Below are 21,618 nucleotides of genomic sequence, written 5' to 3'. Positions count from 1 at the left end.
GAGTCAGAACGGTTCCAGCTACAGACCCCATGAAAGTGCAGCACTCTCAAATAGATCCCTTCAACAGGAGAGCTGGGCCCTGGTTTTCCATATTTCCTACTGTTGAGTTCAAATTTTAAAATTTCTGAACTGTTTTATTAAATATTGCATTTCACCATCTATTTATGTATTAAATCATTTTTAGCTACCTGAAAGGATACTAGAAGAGTGTTTATTAAATCACAGAAACACTCAGCTCCTGTTTTAATCCAGGGACTGGGTCAGGCCTGGGGACTCCATGATAAATGAGCCAAGTCTCAGGCCCCAGAGAGTTTCCCAGAGGGAAAACTTCACTGGCAATTTGAAAACGGCAATCTTGTTTTCGGTCAGGTGTTGTTCCTTCATTCCTTCCACTCAACCTGACCAATTATGATACTCTGCTAAGAACAGATACTGTCAATAATTTTATGTGGACATATAGTATTTCTGCTTGCTATTAAATAAAATAACTAATGAAGGTAACAAGGTAATGCATCCTCAAGGGTTTCAAGGTCTAGTGGAAACAAAAATGAACAAAGCATGGTAATAAGCCTTTGGAGAAACCTGAGAGGTCACGGGTCACCGCCTGGGTGACGGCTGTGGGAGGAGAGACTCAGAACCAGGCCCGGGTTCCACCTGCCTCTGGATTGGCCTCGTCATTGGATCCCCTGTGCTGGCCTTACCTGCCTCATTTTAGGATTCTAGGGGACCCAGAGCAGTGTAGACACCTGCCCTGCAGAAAGTCGTGACCTCCTGTGCAGGGACATAACTGGGACTCCAGCCAAGCTCAAGGGCCAGGCCAGGGCTGCCACATTTGGTCTTCAGTCTGTGTTACCTCTAAAGACATGTTTCAGGTGACCACTTTCTTTGCCAAAATCGGATGGTGCATTTATGTTGCTATACATGTATGTGTATATCCACCAGCACAATTATATCCTTCATTACTAACTCATAATCATGTTACTAATATACCACGCAGCCAGTCCATTGAGAATCCTACCCCCCTGCTGCCTGGATGCTTCACAAGGAAAAAAAAAAAGCAATTCGCATCTATAAAAAAGAAATATGATGAAACTTTTTCTTCATAGTGAATAGTTTCTTGATCTCAGTATGAAGCTGGTTTTTATTTTTAGCATGTGCCATAGATGAAAAAGAAAATCTACCACTTGCATCCTTATCTAAGACGGCCTTGCTGGTGAGTTTTCCTGCTATTTTTGTAAAATGTCAGTTGACTTCTTTTAAATTCTGGTGGTTAAAAATTAATTATGCTATGCTTGACTCAGATTCATAGACATAGACTTTTTTTTTTTCAAAAAACTCTCAAGAACCCGAAGTGAAGCTTGCCACCATCCACTCATAAAATATTTGCTGACGCTGATGTACTGAGTGTCCCAGGCTGGGTGCAGGGCCCTGGGGGATGAGGGCAGGGGAAGGTCCCAAGCCCTGCCTCGGGGAGTCTGGTAGAGCCTGAAGGGCAGAGGAGACAAGCTACTGCAATGTCCTGCAGTGAGGCTATGGAAACCCCAGGAAGCACATCACCCTCTCGGCTTTGGTGGTTTGTGGCATCATGAAGTGACAGCTGAGCCGAGGCCTGAACACAGGGGCAGAGCTGGCCAGGGTGATCTAGGGGCTGCAGCAGGAGGAGGTGCAGGGATTCAGTAATGCTGGAGCTTAGGGGCCACTGAGGACCATGCCAGGGCATCTGGACCTCATGCTTGAAACCATGCAGTGTTACATAAACTGTCCAGTATGTGTTGAGAGAGAGAGCGAGAGAGAGAGAGAGAGAGTGCTGAGCAGCATAACTACACACTAAATCAACATCTATAATTGCATCTTGAGATTCCTTTCAAATGTGCCATTCGTGATGCCCCTTTAATACTTGGAAATCTTCAAAAAGCACCTAGCTCTGTTGGCTCTGATCCCTAGACACTGGGAACTTAGGTCCCGGGGAGACTCTGGTGTGACACAGCAGGGCCCTGTCTGCAGCTCCCGATAGCCCCGGGAAAGGTGGAGGCCGTCCTCTGCTGGGCTCCCGTCTGGCTTCCTCACACCTCTGCTTTCCTCCACAAGAGAAGCTAGCATCAGAGTGCAGGTGGAGAAGGGCCTGGGTCTCCTCTGTGTTCAAGACAAGGGCAGCAAGCAAGGCGTGGGAACAGGACCCCAGGCGAGAAGCAATCAGGGGTTCAGGGGTGGTGTGCAGAAATGAGGGCCAGCAGCAGAGAAAACCCGGGGTGAAGTGAACAGGGCTGGACCCTGTGGATGCTGGGAGGAGACGCAGGATGAAGAAGCTTAGTGAGACCCTCAGCCAATTTAGGTGGCTGGTGATGCCATCAATCAAGAAAGGAAGCGTGGCGGGAAGCTGAGTCTCAGGAGGCCACGGAGATTCCCTGCACCTGCACCTAACGGCCTCGGTGACATAGGGCCTGGATCTCCGTATAGAGCGAGGTAAGAGACACATGTCTGAAAACACTTCAGTGACGGTTAAAGTCAAGCAAGAGGAAGAGATGACAATCCAAAGAACAGGGAAGCACTGGGTAAGGAGCTCATTCAAATGTCGCCAGTATTAATTACAGATCAAGAAAGGGAGACCTGATCAGATTTCAGATTTGAAGGATTAAAATCTGGGTTGCAAAGAAGCAGAGAAGGGAGGAGACTGGGGCAGCAGCCACAGGCCACATGGTGCTGAGGAGCGTGGGGCGGTCAGGGAGGAGGGCACAGGTGGGGGTGAGACAGGTCAGAGGAGGGGGCTGTCTTCTCTGTTCCTTGTCTGTTTGCTCTTGGAGTGGGGGAGCTTGGGAGGCAAGGGAGGGTGCATGGGACTCAGGACACCATTGCTCTGCAATAACCAGAGGAGGTAAAAGGAGGAGGAAGGGCAGGTGGCGAGGGCCGCACACCGCAGGGGCCAGGAGTCAGCCAGCTTCAGGCGTTCACTCCAAGTCCCCTCTGCTTCTACAGGCAGACTTCACTGTCCCCCTCACCTCAGGGCCGTTACTCAAAGCCAGTGTTGGCTCTTGGTCTGTGCTGGTAGCGTGGGCTCCTTCCATTTCCAGGAGGAAAACTCCTTCTCAGGTCTAAAGATAGGAAGGAAAGCACAGGCCCATCAGTCATGTGATGACGACACAGAGTAGGTGAGTATGAATTAATGAGAAGGGTTGTGCCCAGCATCCCCACCTCACTGCCAAGAGGACCCGGGGGCCCCATCCCTTGTCTTCCTCATCAAGTTCCCGGGCTCCCTGTGGCCTTGGGCTAGAGCGGAGCCCAGAGTGATTCTCCTTGACCTGCATCGCCTCCTGGGATCTGTCTCAGCCATCCCTGTGAGCACCCGAGGGCAGGGACTGTCACCTTTCTCTCTCAGTTCTCTGTGGGATCTGCCCTGTCCTGTCAGACATGTGTTGAACTGAACTGAATTGAATGGTCCAGTTCACAGCCACCTCTGAGATGGCTCAAAGTCTGCACCCATGATGCTCCCAAGGCCCAAGAGGGGTTAGAATTTGGCTTAGAGGTCCCATCTGAGATATATAACAGGATTGGTCACATTAATCTAATCCATAAAATATTTTTCATCTTCAAATGGCATCTACAGGGGTCCTCCTCCAACACCTCCTGGTGTTCATGCTTCCTGTCAGCACCCTTCCCCAGGCCAGGGTTGTCTGCATGAGTAGTGAAGATCTATCGCTGGCCACTGGCAAGGTGAGGTTATGAAAGACCGCGCCTCTCAGCATTCCCTCCCTTGCTTAGACTCGTGTCCCCCCCCCCCCATATATTTATCTATCTCCATCGTCATCGGGGAAATGCCACCATCTTTGCAGGACATTCACACAGCCTCACTGAAATGCCCATATGGTGAGAAACTGTAGCTCTCAGGCCAAAAGCCCGTGGAGAACTGAGACCTTCCTACAAGCTCGTGCATGAGCTGGCAGGTGGATCTCCCGTCCCCAGTCAAGCTCCGGCTGAGATCACAGTCCCCGTTGACAGTGTGCCTCAACCTTGTTGTAACCCCCAAGCCATAACCCCCCAGCCAGGTTGCCCCTGGGCTCTTGATCCCCAGAAGCTGGGAGATGGAGTTTGTTATTTTAAGCTGCTAAATTTGGGGAAATTTTGACACAGCAATCGATAGTCTGAAAATAATTCCCAAATGACTGTTAAAAGAACATTTTCAGCAGTGGTCACAGTTAAAGTAACTGCATATTTTCCCAAAGTGACAGGCATTCTTCAAAAATAAGCTTCAGGTTTAAGTCCTAGCACTCAAATAAATCATCATAAGCCTAATCTTCAGACTGAGCTCATCAGAATATCAGCATGTGTTAAGCACTTTAGTGGGAGACTCTGAACCTAGGAGACTCTGAACTTCATCAGGCTTCTGGAAAATAAACAGGACACAGGTTTAGACAGACCTGCCCAGAGCCTTGTTTGCCATGAGCAGCCTGGATGGAAGTCCTACTCTGGCGGTGTGACCTTGAGCAAGTTAGGATGCACCGCCTTAGCCTGTTCACCTACAAAAGGTGTTAACAGAGCTGCCTCATGTGGGGCGGGGAACGGGGTGAGCCATTTGTAGGGTAAGCTTCTGCATTTGCCAGTCCGTGCCCTGCATTACCTCTCCTGCCCTCACCTGTACAAACAGGGGGCATAGCTGGTTTGCAGAGCCATTGCAAAGATTCAGTGGGAAAGCAGGTGCTATGGGAAGGGACCAAGTTAGCTTCACCACTTTTGAGGAGGTGGGTTGTGTCTGGCGAACAGATTATCATGGTGGACTGCTCAGAGACTGCTCTGGGGTGGCACAGGAGCATTTCAATTCTTGATAACTTTCAAATGAGCTGGTGCCTCGATGTTACCTTTCCAGTGATGTGCCAAGCAGCCTCCTGCATCACTACTCTTTTCATTTTCAGTTAAAATATTTTGTATGTTGGTGTCTGACGCCTATGGAATGGCTTTAGCACAGGCTGGGTCGATCAGAAAAGAGTCTGATGGTGTCGAACAGAAGGAAATAAACCACTTACCAAGCGAGGGATCATAATATTGCTCATTTCTGGGTTCCTCAGGAATGAGACCTGTAACACAGTAAGAGCCATAAGACGAGGCTCCTCTGCCCACTTCCAGAATGTTCTAGTATTGTGTAAATGATACCACAAAAATGCCTGTTAAACGAAGAAGCTTCAGGAGGTCACCAAAGAATTTTGCACCATTAGCACCAACAGGAAAAAGCATCAGAGACATAAAGATGGCTCCTAAGTCTCAGAACACTAGCCAACCCCATTTCAAATTAGAGGCCAGAAGAGAAGACCTTTCTTCCCCCAACCAGGAGACTCAGAGATGTCAGCTCAAGTCGCACAGTGGGGACTACAGAGGTCAACCCCGATCTGTCAGATGTGGGTGAGTCCTGATCCCCCCAGCTACACATCAGTGCCCACCCGGGCCCCGCAACCCAGAGAGTGCACCAGGGGGAACAAGGGTGTTCAAATGATGGCACCCTCATGAGGGGCAATCAGCTTTGGCCTCATCTGTTTGCAGAGATGTGGGGTCACCACATGGACTTGGATATGGAAAAGCTATGAAAAAATACAGAGAAATACCTACAGGAATAATTGTATTATTATTATTATTACTACTACTACTACTTAGTGACAAGAAAGGAGCAAAGTGAAAGGAAATGCTTATTTTCTGCAGCTAGTGCAATTGATCAAAGGCTGTACCTAGGTGTTTCCACTTTCAAATGACTCACAAAGAAAGGCGATATGCAATTGTTTCAGGGGAAAAAAAGAACAGTTCTCAACTTACCAAGTAGATAATTGTTTCTCCACTTATAGGACCTCATCATGTCCCCAAAAATCATCTGAAGAAATGTAAGCAATATCAGTAGGTGTCAGCACATGAAAAAGAAAATATATGGTTAAAAAAATCCTAAATATTATCCAGAGGACTCTGAGCTATAATGTTTTTTAATGCAATGAGAATGCATATTGTATGACGTGATTCCATGCAACGCCCAACCCCTGTTCAAGAAAGCACGCAAGGAAGAGCCACGGGGTGAAGTCTACACTGACTCCAAAGCCGTCAGTGACTTGGAACATACTTCCAAATGTTGCAGACTAGAAACGGAATTTTATTTTATCAACTTGCAAACAGACTAAATATGAGTCAGATTCTGGAGTTTTCTTTCTGTGACAGTCCCACAATTTCTTCAGTAGAACAAGGTGTTAACATCTACAAGTAGCTTTCATGAAACCACTGAACGTCCACACAGGTGTCCAGAAGCACCTTCCTGCCCACCTGCTGCCTGCTCCTTCCCGAACAGCCATGGGAGTGCCCTGGTCCCACATGGTGGGTGGCCCTGGGCAGGGGCACATGCCAGGACAATTCGGTGGAGGAAGAATGGTCTTTTCAACATTAATGCTGGTACAACTGGAAATAACGAGAAAAAGTCAACATCATTGGACCCCTCTCCTCACATGACATACAAAAACCAGGTCAAAATAGATCAGACTTAAATGTAAGACTCACACAGACAACAAAAGAGAAACAATGGACTTAACAGACGGTATCATCAAGAAGGTAAAAAGACACACAAAGTAAGATAAAATATTTGTGAATAACTCAACAAGAAAATGATAAACAGCCCAATTAAAACATGGGGAGAAGATTTGAATAGACATTTCTCCAAAGAAGATATACAAATGGCTGATCATTAGTCACCAGGAAAATGAAAATTAAACCATATTGAGATTCTACTTAACACCCACCAGAAGGGCTAAAGTAAGAGACAGTCCATAACAAGTGTTGGCAAGAATATGTAGAAATTAGAACCCTCATGGACCACTTTTAGGGATGTAAAACGGTGCAGTTGCTACCAGAAATAGTTTGGCAGTTCCTCAAAAGTTAATTAAAGAGCTACTCTGTGATCCAGCAGTTCAATTCTCAGTAGAGCTAAAGTCACATACCCTCATAAAGATGTGACTTGGCTATTCAGAACATTATACACAATAATTAAAAAGTAGAAACAACCCACATATTGATCAATTAATGAACAAATAAATGTAGCATATCCTACAATGGGAAATTATTCAACAATAAAAAGAAATAAAGTACCTTTTATTCCTTTGTAAAGGTTACATATGAACATGTTCATACATTCTGCAACATGTATGAACCCTCAAAACATGTTAAGTTAAACCAGTCAGTCACAAAGGGTCATGTATGTTTCCACCTACAGAAAACAGCCAGAATGGAAAGATTCACCCACAAAAATCAGATCAGTGACTGATGATAGGGCTGGGGAATACTGAGGAATAGATAATGACTCAGTCCAGAAGTCTCTTTTCAGAGAAATGGAAGTGTTCTGGATTTAGACCGTGCTGGCAGTGCGACAGCCTGTGAATCTCCTGAAAACCACCCAACTATGCACATTAAAGACATGAATAGTGTGGTACGGGAATCACCTCCCAAGAAAGGTGTTATTTGAGGGTTACATTAGGGCTTGGAGATGTGGCTCAGGCGTGGAGCACCTGCCCGGGTTGTGCAAGGCCCTGGGTTCAATTCTCACCTTCCAAAAAAGAACCATCACATTGCACATCGGAAATAAATTCAATCAATAAATAAACAGTAAATTTATGTGTACAGAGTAGGGGACACGCGACCCACGCCAGGCCAGTGTGAGGGAGGCCAGGAGAGTCCTCCAACCTGAGATAACAGATGCTCAGGTGGGGAACCTGGAGGCACCGTGTGCTTGCCTCCGGACTCAAGGAGAAAGCCCTTCTGCCTGAGGAGTGAGGTGGGGGTGGAGGGAGGGGGAGGAGGAGGAGGAGGAATGGGGGAGGAAAGGGGCAGGAGGCCGGCGCCTAGGTGAGTCAGTTGTGAGGCCAACTCCTCCCTCCCTTTCTGGGAATGGGATCCAGGGAATCATCCCTTCCTGGCTTAGCCTATTTCTGTCTTCTTGGATTTGCACTAGTGTTTGAATTTCTATCTTTTGAAATGGAAAGCAGCAAATCAATCACTCCTTCCCTGAGCCGAGGGCTGCTGCTATGACTCTGCCTCGGCCCCTCTCTTCTGGATGGTTGGGGGTCTCTGGGCTGAAGCTCTGCCAAACTCACCCACCCCCCTTCCAAGTCAGAGGCATGTCTACGGTCAAGCTGGCTTCCAGGAGGCCAGAGAGGAGAAGGAGCACCCACCTGGCAGGGCCCCGCAGCGCAGGCCAGATGGCTGCCACCAGGGTGTGGCTGAGTGGGTGCTCCTCTCCCACCTGCGCTACAGACTCCACTAAAAAAAAAAAAAAAAAAAAAAAAAAAAAAAAAAAAAAAAGACAGAGACTACCCTCAATTCACAGCCTGTTTGTTAAGGAGAGGAGGAGAGTGTCTACAAATTTAGAAGCTTCTTTTCTCAATTCCTTTCCGGTTACCATTCTTTTTAAAACCAGGGGAAAGGCCAGACTTTTCGTCTTCAGGACCGTTTCTCTTATTATATTCTCACCAGACATTTCCCCCTTGGTTTCAGTCTTTGTCAGTCATCATTTGGGGCTTGGAGCCTCTTTTTCATGGCTTTCCTTTTTCTTGATGTTATAGTCCTCACTCTGGAAATTCTTCTGTATTCTACGTATGTTTGTCAAATGATCGTTACTATCCGTATTCTGGGGCTTTCTTATTTAGTTTTATTTCTTCCATTTTTTACCTTTAACAGTGATTTTTCTATTCCGTGACTGAATTCATCCTGGTGGGTGGTCTTTCATGTTTGTAATATCATCAGGTACTTTCACTGAAAGTGACTGACAGCTATTACCTAACCTTTTTCTCTGTTTTGTGTAAGAAATCTTTCTTTAATACATACATAGATCAAAACATCACATTGCACCCCATAAATATGTGCAATTATTATTTGTCAATTAAAATAAAAATTTTAAAAGAACTCCATTTCAGAGTTTTTGGGTATTATTTTAAATCTCAATTTTCTTCTTTTCCCTTTATACTACTTCCTTGAATGTGTGGAAATTCTTTTCTTTTTAATTTGCTCATAATTCTTTATGATCCTCTAATATTAAGAGCAAGAAACCCGAGAGTTTATTTTCAACTTCATCTTGTTTCAGAGGCTGACATAGTTTAACATCAGAATTTAAAACCTGGAATTGGAAGAGAATGATCTCACCACACGGCTAGAAAGTTGGAATAGAGTGGAGAATTGCACAGTCAGAATGGACTTTCCCAACCAAAAATGGAAGAGGGGTTAAGCTAGGTGGATGCTTATTAAAGGAACTTCACTTGTGTTAAAGCCATGGAATGAACTAGAATCCATTTCTCCCTGCAATGACTGCTGAGCCCAACCCCTGCCAGCATTCCCTCTCCCCTCTGTGCCCACCCCCAGCACTCCATATTACTCTCACCTGGTGCCAATCCATTCTTGATCTGATCCTTTGGTATCCCCTGATCATTAGGAGGAGGCCAGGAATGGTGGACATGACCACTAGCCCCTCCTCCACCTGGCTGGACCCTGAGGTCCCCTCCACTGGCTGCTGTTCCTCTTTATCCCCACTTGTGCCCATCCCCCTACATTTTGCTAACTCCATTCCTCATGGATTTCTGTCCATTTTAACTCATCAGCTTCCCAGGTACTTTGGGGTACCCCCAAATGATTCCTTGTGCTGGGAAGCCCCTGCTCATCCTGCCCCTTGTTCTGGCTTCCACCCACAGACTGACTCTTGGTTTGGACATAGTTCCTCGGGTTGCCCTGTCTGCCCACCATGCATGGTCTTCCTTCTGTCACCACATGGTCCCAGATGCTTGCCTATAGTCAGCGTAATCCCCACATGGTGGACACCTTCCCCAGGTCACTATAAAACCTCCACCAGGACCAGCACCTTCCTGCTTCACTCCCCGCCTCCTCCCCCACGTAAGCTGCTGTGGGAGACATGCTTTGGTCCTAGTTGCTTCTGGGTGAGCAGGGCCATGTGTGCGACACTGTGAAGACTGACATGAGTTTAACAGTGTACACCAGGAGCCACTTGGCACTTGTCCCCACACCAAGAAAAGATCCTTAAGGGACAGGACAAGCAAGCTCAGAAATGACCTGGGAATTGGCCCTTGGAAGCTGCCAGCATGCAGGAGGTCAGCCCATAAGGTGATGCTCAATTTTATGAATTGAATTTTATTTCCCCTTTGCACCAGGAAGAGCATCCCACGCAATATGAGTTTCATTGCTTCCTAATTCTAAAATGGACTTCCAGGCAAAATTGTCACAGTGTGGCTAGGTTAATAACATGAGGACATAAACTTTTATGTGTAGTTCCTGAACTTGAGAGATTTTACACTCTTCTAATGTAATTTGCACTGCAGAATTAAATTTTCAAAAGTTGAATAAAAATAGAAAGTGCTGAGAAATATGTTAGATGGATACAGTTGTATAATAGTGGAAGAATTTTTGAATACCTATCAAGAATATTACCTATTTTGAATGAACACATAGTGTAACCGTGATGTCTTTACCCTGGTTTGGAGTCAAGTGGCCTCCTCTTCATATTGGATTTTGGACCACTTCCTTCCCAGTTGCATTAACTCAACAAATATTTAGTGAGCACCTACTGGGTACCAGACAGTGTCCTAGGCTGATAAAAGCGAACATTCCCTGCCTACAGGAGAGGGACAGTCTAGTAAGAGCAGCCACCCTGTCAAGCCACTCTGCCCGTCACAGGCCACACGGACCCTCGGAGGCCTGTCTGGAAGGAGACCGGGGAGGGGCCTACCTCTTCGCTGCTGTCAGACTCGGACGTGGAGGGCCAGCGGCAGTGAGCCCACGCCTCCTGCGCCTGCAGGCCCGACATCCGCACTGTGCTCCTGCAGGCAGCCACGGGCTGGAAAAGAGGACCAGGAGTCACACCAGCGGCTCCTGCCAGGGCTGGCCTGGGTGCTGCCCGCCCAGCACACCTGGGGCCTTCCCAAAGCCAGCAGGAAGGGAGAGGCTCAGAGGCAGTTCAACTCTCCAGAAGGAAAATTCCTAAGGCCCAAGAGAGACCATGAAAGACTGCACTGTCTCGGGTTTGACATGTGGCCCATCTCGGGGGACTCAGGCCTTCTGTGCTCGAGCGCTGAGCAGCTGCCTGGCATCGTCCCCATTGAACCATCACACACACATTCACCTGCACACACACAAACACACATACACTCCCACACACATCCACACACACTCACATACACCCACCCACACACACATTCACACACACACTCACATACACCCACCCTCACACACCCACACACATTCACACACGCTCACACACATCCACACACATTCACACACACACATTCACACACACTCACACCCACATACACATTCACACACACTCACACACACCCACACACACATTCACACACACTCACACACACCCACACACACATTCACAAACACATTCACACACTCACACATACACCCACACACACATTCACACACACTCACACACACACTCACATACACCCACCCTCACACACATTCACAAACACACATTCACACACACACATACACCCACCCTCACACACCCACACACATTCATACACACTCACACACACCCCCACACATTCACAAGCACACATTCACACACACACACACCCACACACACATTCACAAACACATTCACACACACTCACACACACATTCACAAACACACATTCACACACACTCACATACACCCACCCTCACACACCCACACACATTCACACACACTCACACACACCCCTACACACATTCACAAGCACACATTCACACACTCACACACACCCACACACACATTCACAAGCACACATTCACACACACTCACACACACCCACACACACATTCACAAACACATTCACACACACTCACACACACCCACACACATTCACACACACACTCACATACACCCACCCTCACACACCCACACACATTCACACACACTCACACACACCCACACACACATTCACAAGCACACATTCACACACTCACACACACCCACACACACATTCACAAGCACACATTCACACACTCACACACACCCACACACACATTCACAAACACATTCACACACACTCACACACACATTCACACACACTCACACACACACCCACACACACATTCACAAACACACATTCACACACCCACATTCACACACCCACACACATTCACACACGCTCACACACATCCACACACACTCACATACACCCACCCCCACACATTCACACACACACCCACCCTCACACACCCACACATATTCACACACACTCAACACACACACACAGTCACAAACACACATTCACACACACACACTCACATACACCCACCCCCACACACACACATTCACACACACACTCACATACACTCCCACATACACATACACCCACTGTCTCACACCCACACACACACTCACACACACGCTCACTCACATGCTCACACACAGGCTCACACACACGCTCACACACACACGGTGAAGACAGATTTTGTTAGAAAGGAATACTTGGGAGACTCTGGTTGGGTCCTTCCTAACACATAGTCACAGTGAAAGTTTCATGAAATAAACCACAGAACAGCCAGTCCCCTGTGCGTACCACAACCTGGAGGAGTCGGGCGTCTAAACACAAACACTGCAGGAAGCAGCCTCACTGTTTGGAGGGGATTCCTGCCACGGGGTGGACTGTCGTACCTGCTCTGATCACAGGGGACACACGCCGTGTCCCTGGACTCACAAGCCTGACCTTGTAGGAAGATGCTGTGCACCGGGGTCAACACGAGGTGACCTGACACGTGCCAGGAGCACACGCCGCAGTTTGCATGTTTTGTAGCAGAATTTGAAACACATCTTGAGTCGTACTTCGGGGCTGGCCTCTGTGTATTCACTTTACATGATAAAAATTCATCCTCATTTTAAAAAGAAGGAAACGGAGGCACCAAGGCCCAAAGAATTTTCCAAAATCACTCAGGACCACTGACTCCCCAGCTCAGGGGCTCATGTCCTCAAACACTGAACACACCGCTTATCCCAGGCAACTCTGTGACCACACAGCAGGGCAGCCAGGTGTCAGGCAGGGGTGGCCAGGCTCATTCTGTGACTGAAAATCAGCCCCAGGTCACGGAAGGAGGAGGCTCTTCTTTACACTGGTTTCTGGACCGGGGGGCACTTACCATGTAGTGGCCCCTCTGGAAGGCACAGCTAGAGGGATCTGCTCCGGAATCTCTCAAGCACGTAGTTTCCCGAATGCTGAACTCTAAATCCATGATCACGTTGTCCTCATCCAGAACATTGACCTTCATGAAAACAAGGAGTCAGTTTGCAACAGATGTGTTTATGAAGACCACAGGTCTAGACACGATGCTCTCTGCCCAGTGAGAAAACATTTACAGAGTCACCACCATGAAAGTTATGAACCATCTTAGCATCGGCTAGGCCCCGCCCACATCCTGAAGACCAGAGAGAAAAAGTGATTCGCCAAAGTCATAGGATACTCCCGACAAACACGAAACCAATAAAATGTTATCGCCACTAAGAAAACAAAAAAAACGATGTGTCCTCTTCAGGCGTGTGGCTTCTGAAAATTTGCACTGATAGATGACCCCCAATATTCATGGACCCCGCTGCTGGGATTCACCCCCAGCTGCACTTTACTTATAACCCCAAAATTCACTCTTGCTGTGCAGAGCAGCAAAAACTGAGGGTCCCAGTGTGCACGTTCCCAGACCAGGAAGCTCTGCTCTCTTCTCCCAGTGCTAATACCACAAGCAAACACGCTTTGTGTGGTCTCTTCAGTGTCACAGGTTTTTCATTTTGTTGTTGCATTGTTTGTGATTTTTGTGGTTCATGTTGGCCCCTCAAACCTAGTTCTGAAGAGCTGTTCAGGATTCCTAAGGGTAAGAGACAGGGATGTGCCCGGTGGGGAAGATACATGCATTTGATGAGCTCTGCACTGTGGGCATCCTGGCTCCCCTGGCACTGGGTTCAAAGTCAGTGCATCTGCAGTGGATGTTAAACTAGCCGTTCTGAACAGGAGCTCACAAAATCAAGGTAACCTGTTAATGGGTGGATTAAAATGTACCTGAGTCCTGCAGGAACCCAGCCCCGTGCTCCCCCAGGGGCAACGATGATTCAGGATCTGCAAATTCAGTATTTGTGGAGCTATCAAAAATACCACAAATGATGTGAATCAACCGTACGGATTTTTTTCTTTAAAGAGAGAGTGAGAGAGGGAAAGAGAGAGAGAGAATTTTTAATATTTATTTTTTAGTTCACGGCGGACACAACATCTTTCTTTGTATGTGGTGCTGAGAATCGAACCCGGGCTGCACGCATGCCAGGCGAGCGCGCTACCGCTTGAGCCACATCCCCAGCCCAACCGTACAGATTTTTAGGTGTCGTTTTCCTAAGAGAACACTCCATCATTTCTTAATAATTACTGAAATAAGTAATTAAGCAACAAGTGCATCTCTGCTGTATACAGTGTGGTCCAACCTGGCTCCTGCTTGAGAGGTCCCAACTATGAACAAACACACATGATCTTCTACTTCTTTCTACCAATGACAGGATCCCGGGGCAATCTTCCAAGCTTCCTGGTAAATCTGAGAAGTTCTCATGACACAGAAGCACTGCGGCTCGGAATGCGCCCGGGTGCTCAGCACCAGAGGCAGCCCAGCAAGGATGCCCCCCTGCCTGCGGCTTCGCTTCCAGAGTGAGCACCACCCTCCGAATGCCTGGGAGGAAACCAGCAGGGTCATTCCAGAGAGGTGCAGCGCTCTGAGATCAGCAGCACAGCAACGGAGCTTGGGGAGGAAGAGTGATGTGAGAAAGTGCAAGAAAAGTCCAGAATAAGGAAAAGGTAATCGGGGACTTGAGGGATGGGAAGGAGCCCATCATGGGAGGAAAAGCCAGTTCCCTGGGGCAGGGCCAACCCCGAGGCTGGAGCAACTCGAACGTGGGGAGAAGCATTCACATGAGCTGGAGAGACCCAGGGATCCCTCGGCTTAGGTCCTGCAGCCCCTGGGAAGGTGCTCAGGTAGAAGAGCCGACGCAGGCTGCTTGCTGTCCACATTGGTCTCTTCATCCAACAGTTACTTGGCCACCCCTCGGGATTCTCTCCTGAGCCGCCTCTTTATTCTTTCCAGGACCAGGCTGGGGGATTTCCCCATCTTTCTGTTCAGCTGCCAGCTAGATTTCTATCTCTAAGTCACCTCTGTCTTTTCTTCCTACCACAAGTGGACAAAAGAAGCCGTGCGGGTTTTTGGATGCCTTGCTGCTGAGACATTTCTTCTTAGATTCCCACTCATCACTGTGAAGTTCTGCGTCCCTCTCAGTCCTAGGAAAGGGTCACGATTCAGCCCAGCACTTCGCAGCTAAATCACCAGCTTGGCTTCCAGTACCTTCAGTATCGTCATTTGTCTGAGGCTTCGTGAGAATGGCCTTCTCCGTCCATCTGTCTACCAACATACATTCTGGTTACAACCCCTGAGGTGACCTGAGATCCAGGCTCTCCACGCAGGACAGCCACCCACGAATTCCCCCGAATCCTCAACTCATGGTGACCTCAGCCTTTTCTAACTGCATCTCCAAATTTTCCGCCCGTTCCCCACCTCCAAAGCAGCTTCCAAAATGTCAGGCATTTAATACAGCAACAGCTCCCATCTCAGCACCAGTTGCCTAAGTCCATTTCATACCATTATCACAGAATCTCCAAAATTGGGTCATTTACAAAGAATAGAGGTTTCTTTCTCACAGTTTTGGAGGCTTCCAAGTCCGAGATCAAGGGTGTCCCTTGGTGAGGACCTTCTTAGAGCTGCATCATAACGTGGCCAGAGGCATCGCCAGCAAAAGAGCACCCACAGGAGAGGCGGAAGGGACAAAGTCATCCTTTCGTCAGGAACCCAGTCCTGCATCAGCTAGCCAGTCCCTTAATGACGGCCTCGATCCATCCGTGAGGACAGAGCCCTCCACCCTGGCATCTTATGAAGGTCCCTGTCCCAACAGCTGCACTGAGAACTCTTTTTTTTAATCCACCCTTTTTAATTATTTATTTATTTTAGTTGTAGACAGACACAATACTTTTATTTTATTTTTAATGTGGTGCTAAGGATCAAACCCAGTGCCTCACACACACAAGGCAAACGCTCTGCCACTGAGCTACACCCTCAGCCCCCTGAGGACGTTTTTGTAACACATGAATTTTGGGGACCAAAATTTAAACCCTAGCAATAGCATTGAACCTTCCTGGTTCTGTTTCTCTGGAGAATCCTGAATTAAGTGAATCCCTTATTAACGGACAAAGAGTAATGAACAGAAATAACTGGCTGAGAATAATTTAGAAAACGAAAAATGCAATAAAAGGCAAAAAATGGACCAAAATGAGCCTAGACACTTTAAGGGTCACGGGCTTCCTGTGACTTTGCGTCTAAGTGTACCCTGGATGCTCCTACCTGTCCCCTCCTCCATGCCGTCCCCGGATGAGCTGCCATCACTGCTGCTATTGCCTGAGTGTGACCTCCAAATGTGACTCCAAATGCATTTCTTCTCTTGTAAATTGCCCAGTCTCAGGGATTCTGCTGCAGTCTAACAGGAAGCTGACCACTATAATTGGAAAGTGTCCTCCAAAATTCATGATTTGGAAACTTGATGCCCCATATAGCAGTGTTGGCAGCAGGGACCTTTGGGGAGATAACTGGGTGCTCAGCAGTCTACCCTCCTGCGTGGATTCGTCCCTTCAAACTAACGTAGTGTTTTGGGGGTGGCTTTGTTTTAAGCGTGCCATCTCCGTGTTTGCTCTCTGGCCATGTGATGCCTCCAATGTGACAACGCAGCAGGAAGGCCCTTACCAAACGCTGGGGAGATTTTTGGACTTCTCAGCCTCCAGAATTTTGAGCTGAAAACACCCATTTTCTTTACAAATTACTGACTCAGACATTTTGCTATAATAACAGAAAATGAACTAAGACACAGACTAAGGCACCCGTCTACCTGGGTTCCACCCTAACATCTCCCCAATCTTCACTTCTTCCCCTGACCCCCACTCCATATGGCAGCCAGCGAGACGGCAGTGGACTCGATGTTTCACTCCCACCCAATTTATATGTGGAGACCCTGGCCCCTTGTGATGGCCTTTGGAGGGGGAGCGTTTGAGGTAAGAAGGTCTTCGGGGGGAGTCTCAGGAACGGCGAGTGTTCTTAGGAGAAGAGGCCAGAGAGGCAGCTTGGCTCTCTTTCTGCATGTGAAAATACCAGGAGAAGCCGGCCTTCTGCAACATGGAAGATGGACCTCCCAGAACCGGCACTGCTCCGATCTAGGACTTCCGGGCTCCAGGACCATGAGAGGCCAATTTCTTTTGTTCATATTTCCCCCCGTCCATGGTACTTTGGTATAGTAGCCCCTGCTGCCTAAGAGTGAGGTCTACAAATGCAAATGTCTTCTCCACTTAAAAGCTCCCTGTGGCCACCTGTGGCCCTAACACCTCAAAATCCAGACCTCATTTCCCAACTCATGTTCACTCTCTGACCTCGCTTCCTTCACATCTTTCCCTCCCTGGCTCACAGGGCTCCAGTCTCTCCAGGGCCTTTTGTCCCCCTGGCTCTGCCCAGCACCCTCCAAACCTCCCCCTAAAGGTCTTCCCGTGGCCTCAACTTCTCATCACTCAGGTGAGTCTCAGGCATGACGGTCTCCATGGAGACCCTCGCCGCTGACTGCTGCCCCAGCCTGGCCTCACCCATCAGCCCCGCTGCTGTGTACAGTGGGCTGCAGGGAAGAAGTCAAGACTGGAGAGGTGCTGGTATGGGCCCGGGTAGGCGGTAGGTCAGTCTGTGTCTCAGTCCATTGTCTGTTGCTATAACAAAACGCCCCGTGCATTCATGAGGGCGCTGCCTGTTGGACTTCTCCACAGCACCTGCCCTTCCCTATCCTGGACCTGCCTCTCCTCCTTCCCCAGGAGAATCTGTCCTCTTCATTCCATGTCCCCAACACAGGGCCTGTGTCCACCTTTCCCTTCTCCACTTGTGTCCACTTAGGGAACAGTCTGGGTGAATATGATGTCACTGCTAAAGTCACGCCCCTCACCCAATGGGGACAGAGAATTGGTCTATTTGGGGTCATCTGTAGGGTGTTTGTGAAAGACATGGTTGACACACACAACATAGAGCAAAACGAGAGGCACTTCCAAGAGGAGACAAGTCTCACCAGGAGAGATCAAAGAAGAGGGTCTTTCTTAAAATGAGAGAGGAAAAAATAAGTTTTCAAAGATAGAACGTGGTGTATGTAGCTTGACCCATGACTATGAGTGATCATTAAAGACTGAGAACAGGCAAAAACAGGCAGACTTCCCAGGGGAAGAGCAGCGTACTGTGGCAGACAGGGGTCTCTTACTTATGTACCTGCAGGGACCACACATGTCATCTAACAATGTATCTTCAGGTGCACGTATCTGGGCTCAGGTCCCTTAGCCACATCAAGATGGCGCATGTGCTGGGATGTGCCTGGGTGAACGTGCCTCACACTAGCTCGTCTCCGCAGGCCGGATCTCCATGATATTCCTCATCAGTCCCCCTGGGATACGTCCTCATGCTCTGACTCAGTTAATTAACCACTAACTTTGTCCCATAGAGAGAAATAGTTAAACTACAAGTCAATGTCGACTGTTGATCTTCAAGCTTGGAAGGGGACATGGATTCTACAACACTACACGAGGATTCCATGTGGCATTGGGGGCCAAGGTAGCAGCAGTGGACTAGGAAGAGGCTGGGTCTGACCCAGCTCTCCTCCTGCAGCTGGGCCTTGGTCTCAGAGGCTGACCACGCCTACCTTGCAGGGCCTCGTCAGCACAGCCTCCAGGTCTACCTAGCCCCACTCTGACCCTGAAAGCCAGGCCTGGGAGAGGCACCCACCTAAAGCCTAGCCCTACTCTTCATGACCTACGACCCAGTTAGAAAAGCCAACTGGGAAGATCGATTAATTTGGAAAAAAAAGAAACTGAGGCAGTTTCCAAGGAGGAGGTCCAGATGGCTGTTATATTTGAAGATGGGGCCAGGAACCGCGTGCCCTGTGGAGTGGGGGGAACAGCCTCGTGTGAGCTGAGGAGGGCCCCGGGATGGAGAGCAGGGGACCGAGAGGCAGCGGGAGAGCAAGGGCTTTGGGCCTCAGCTGAGGCCTGGAGGCTGCCCGTCTCCCTTCTCGCTGCTGCGAATCTGGCTGCGCAGATGTCACCTGTGACAGGAAACCTTAAAGAACCCCCTAAATTAGCTTGAGGGCGTTTCTGTCCCTGCCTCCCCAGAGCCCCATTAAGATGACAGCCAGGCAGGGAAGCTGCCTGGGGACAGGAAGGAGGGAGGCCACCGAGGCCTTGCTTCTCACTTCCTCTCAAGGAGCATCTAGGGTTTCTTCCTTGCCTTTCCAGACTCAGTCGTTGGAAACCCATACAAACTCCTCTCTCACTAAAGTTCCCGGGCTGTTAGAAACAGGAAATTGTCAAATTGACAAAGGAAGGTGGATTTCTTCATCTCCAAAGCTGGATTCTTTTTCCTGCCAGCATTCAGAGCAGAACCGCTGAAGTGGAAAGGAGGCTCACTGCTAATAAGTGAGCAGCGCTGGGGGCCCAGGAGCAGCGAGGACCGCTCTCCCCAGGTCGCAGGCAGAGAACCGGGCAGGGTCGGAGGGAAGGACGCAGCAGGCTCTGTCCCCAGAGCCACCCCAGGGCCTTGTGACAAATTGTAATGAGATCCTTTCTCTGTCCCAAGTAACCAGTGTGAAGGGAGTGACCTTCCTAAACCACAAAAACAAACCAGAGTCCAACCAGCAAACTGACCGAAGGCAGGACGGAAAGCCAGGAGGCGGGCGAGGGGCACTCACTCTTTTTATGGAGCTTCGGAAGGCGCGGAACAGGTACGGGCTCAGGGACTGAGCGTTCACTTTGGCCACCGCGGCGCTGACGGCTTCCCGCAGGGAGGAGGGATCATAGTCGTACACGGGGAAACCTGGACACACAAGCACACGGGCCACCGTGAGAGGGGAAGGCTGCGTGTCCCCAAGAGCAGGTGGCCTGTCGAGCTCCCTACCTGAGCAAGGCCAGAGGTCCATCCCCAGAGCCAGCATCACCAGCACCTTCATGGCCAGCACCATCGTGAGCAGAAGGTTTTAATTCAGAGCCGGGAGACTGTCCCTCTGCAGCTCCAGGGTGACAGCCCTTCCTGAGAGCTGTTGTCTTTGTCAAATGTGACCCGACTACTCCCTCCCACGGGAACATCTGGAACTTAAACAGAAACAATTGATCCTGGGGTCAATGTTTACTGCTGACTTTTCCTATGGAAAGGATCCAGTTTGGGGTCACTTTTGAAGTTGAGACCTCACCAGGGGACTTTAGCCCACAGCCAAAGACGTGGAGCAGCTCAGGACTCGACGTGTGCATTAAAAGTCAATCAATTAATTAATTAAAATCATTAATAAAATTTCATTCTCTGGGGGAAGGAGATATCACTGCCTCTTCAACAAATGGGTTAATTTGGGGAGGGGTGTATTAGGGATTGGACCCAGGGGCACTATGTTGCTGAGCTGGCTTTGAACTTGCAATCCTCCTGACTCAGCCTCCATTTGCATTTGTAATCCTCCACCAGGATTATAGGCATGTACCACCGCACCCAGCAAAACAGGTTAATTTTAAAGTGTGACCATCTAATTTTAAAGTGTCATTTTAAAGTGTTAATTTTAAAGTGTCATTCCCTCTCATGGTGCTTGAGATGTGTATGAAATGATATGGGTACTCTGAGTATTTTTTTTAATTATGAATATAAGGAGCATTTATAGGGTCCTAAATATGCTAAGCAAAGTGAAGTGAAGCCTCTACACACCATGCTGTTGGGTGACCTTCTCTGCTGTCGGGCATTTTTGCCTGTTGCCTGGTTGATAAGGTATTAACACTGATGATTCTCATGTGCCATGAGATGCCACGGTGGTTTGTGAATCACTAAAAAGGGAAAGTACTCCATGGGAAATGCAGTGTGTTACAGGTAGGCTGCTGCGCTCTCATTCATAAATGAACACACAAGAAGCTGTGCTGTGTTGTGGCCCAGAAAGACCTGCCCCGGCATCCTGGCTCCCTGCTCACTGCTCTACGCCCCTGGGCACGGTATTGAACAGCTCTGAACCTCAGTCTCCTCCTCTGTCAGATGGGCATAAATGGGTAGATGTCAGGTGTGTATTAATCAGGGTTCTCCAGAGAAAGAGAAGCACGAAGATGGAGGGAGGAAGTGAGAGAGGAGATGCAGTTTAAGGAACCAGTTGGGCAGGCTGGCCAGTCCACAATCTGTTCCCGGAAAACCAAGAAGTGAAGCAGTTTGGAGCCACAGGCCATCTGCTGACACAGCCCCTCCTGCTTGGGGAGAACAGGGGGTCATTCTCTTTCCGTTCAGACCTTGGGCTGGTTGGATGAGGTTCACACACAGAGTGGACAGTCCTTCCTTTGCTTTATCCAAAATCTCATCTCATTTTAAAAACACCTTCACAAAAAGGTGGAAAAGAGTTCACCTAATCCCCCCACGCAGCCCCCAACCACATTATGAGCCAGCCCCCTTAAATTAGAGAAAACACTCAGCATTTGGTTTTGGGGGATTGGCTAACTTCACTTAGCTTGATATTCTCCAGCT

At 48.6% G+C, this 21,618-nt stretch overlaps 1 protein-coding gene across 1 annotated transcript; it reads right to left on the bottom strand.

Moving 5' to 3' along the window:
• Positions 1-2,799: 2,799 nt before the first annotated feature.
• SPP2 (secreted phosphoprotein 2) lies at positions 2,800-20,138 on the bottom strand. The gene is made up of 7 exons (XM_081261695.1): positions 20,035-20,138; positions 19,829-19,953; positions 13,141-13,263; positions 10,739-10,846; positions 5,794-5,848; positions 5,016-5,066; positions 2,800-3,089 (listed from the first exon to the last, which is right to left on the bottom strand). Exons 1-7 carry the CDS (start codon positions 20,096-20,098, stop codon positions 3,007-3,009), a joined length of 609 nt encoding a protein of 202 aa, XP_081117821.1. The 5' UTR covers positions 20,099-20,138; the 3' UTR covers positions 2,800-3,006.
• Positions 20,139-21,618: the final 1,480 nt, after the last annotated feature.

This window comes from Spermophilus citellus, assembly GCF_964194105.1.
Source record: "Spermophilus citellus genome assembly, chromosome: 11".
Lineage (NCBI taxonomy): Eukaryota > Metazoa > Chordata > Mammalia > Rodentia > Sciuridae > Spermophilus > Spermophilus citellus.
This window is presented reverse-complemented; position numbering and strand designations above follow the sequence as displayed.

Excerpts from the sequence above, each read along its gene's own strand:
- SPP2 (XM_081261695.1), bottom strand. The coding sequence starts at position 20,098 with ATGGTGCTGGCCATGAAGGTGCTGGTGATGCTGGCTCTGGGGATGGAC. Across the intron at positions 10,847-13,140 it reads TCCAGAGGGGCCACTACATG|CCCGTGGCTGCCTGCAGGAG; the intron begins GTAAGTGCCCCC and ends CCTCTTTTCCAG. Across the intron at positions 3,090-5,015 it reads ATATTATGATCCCTCGCTTG|ACCTGAGAAGGAGTTTTCCT; the intron begins GTAAGTGGTTTA and ends TCCTATCTTTAG.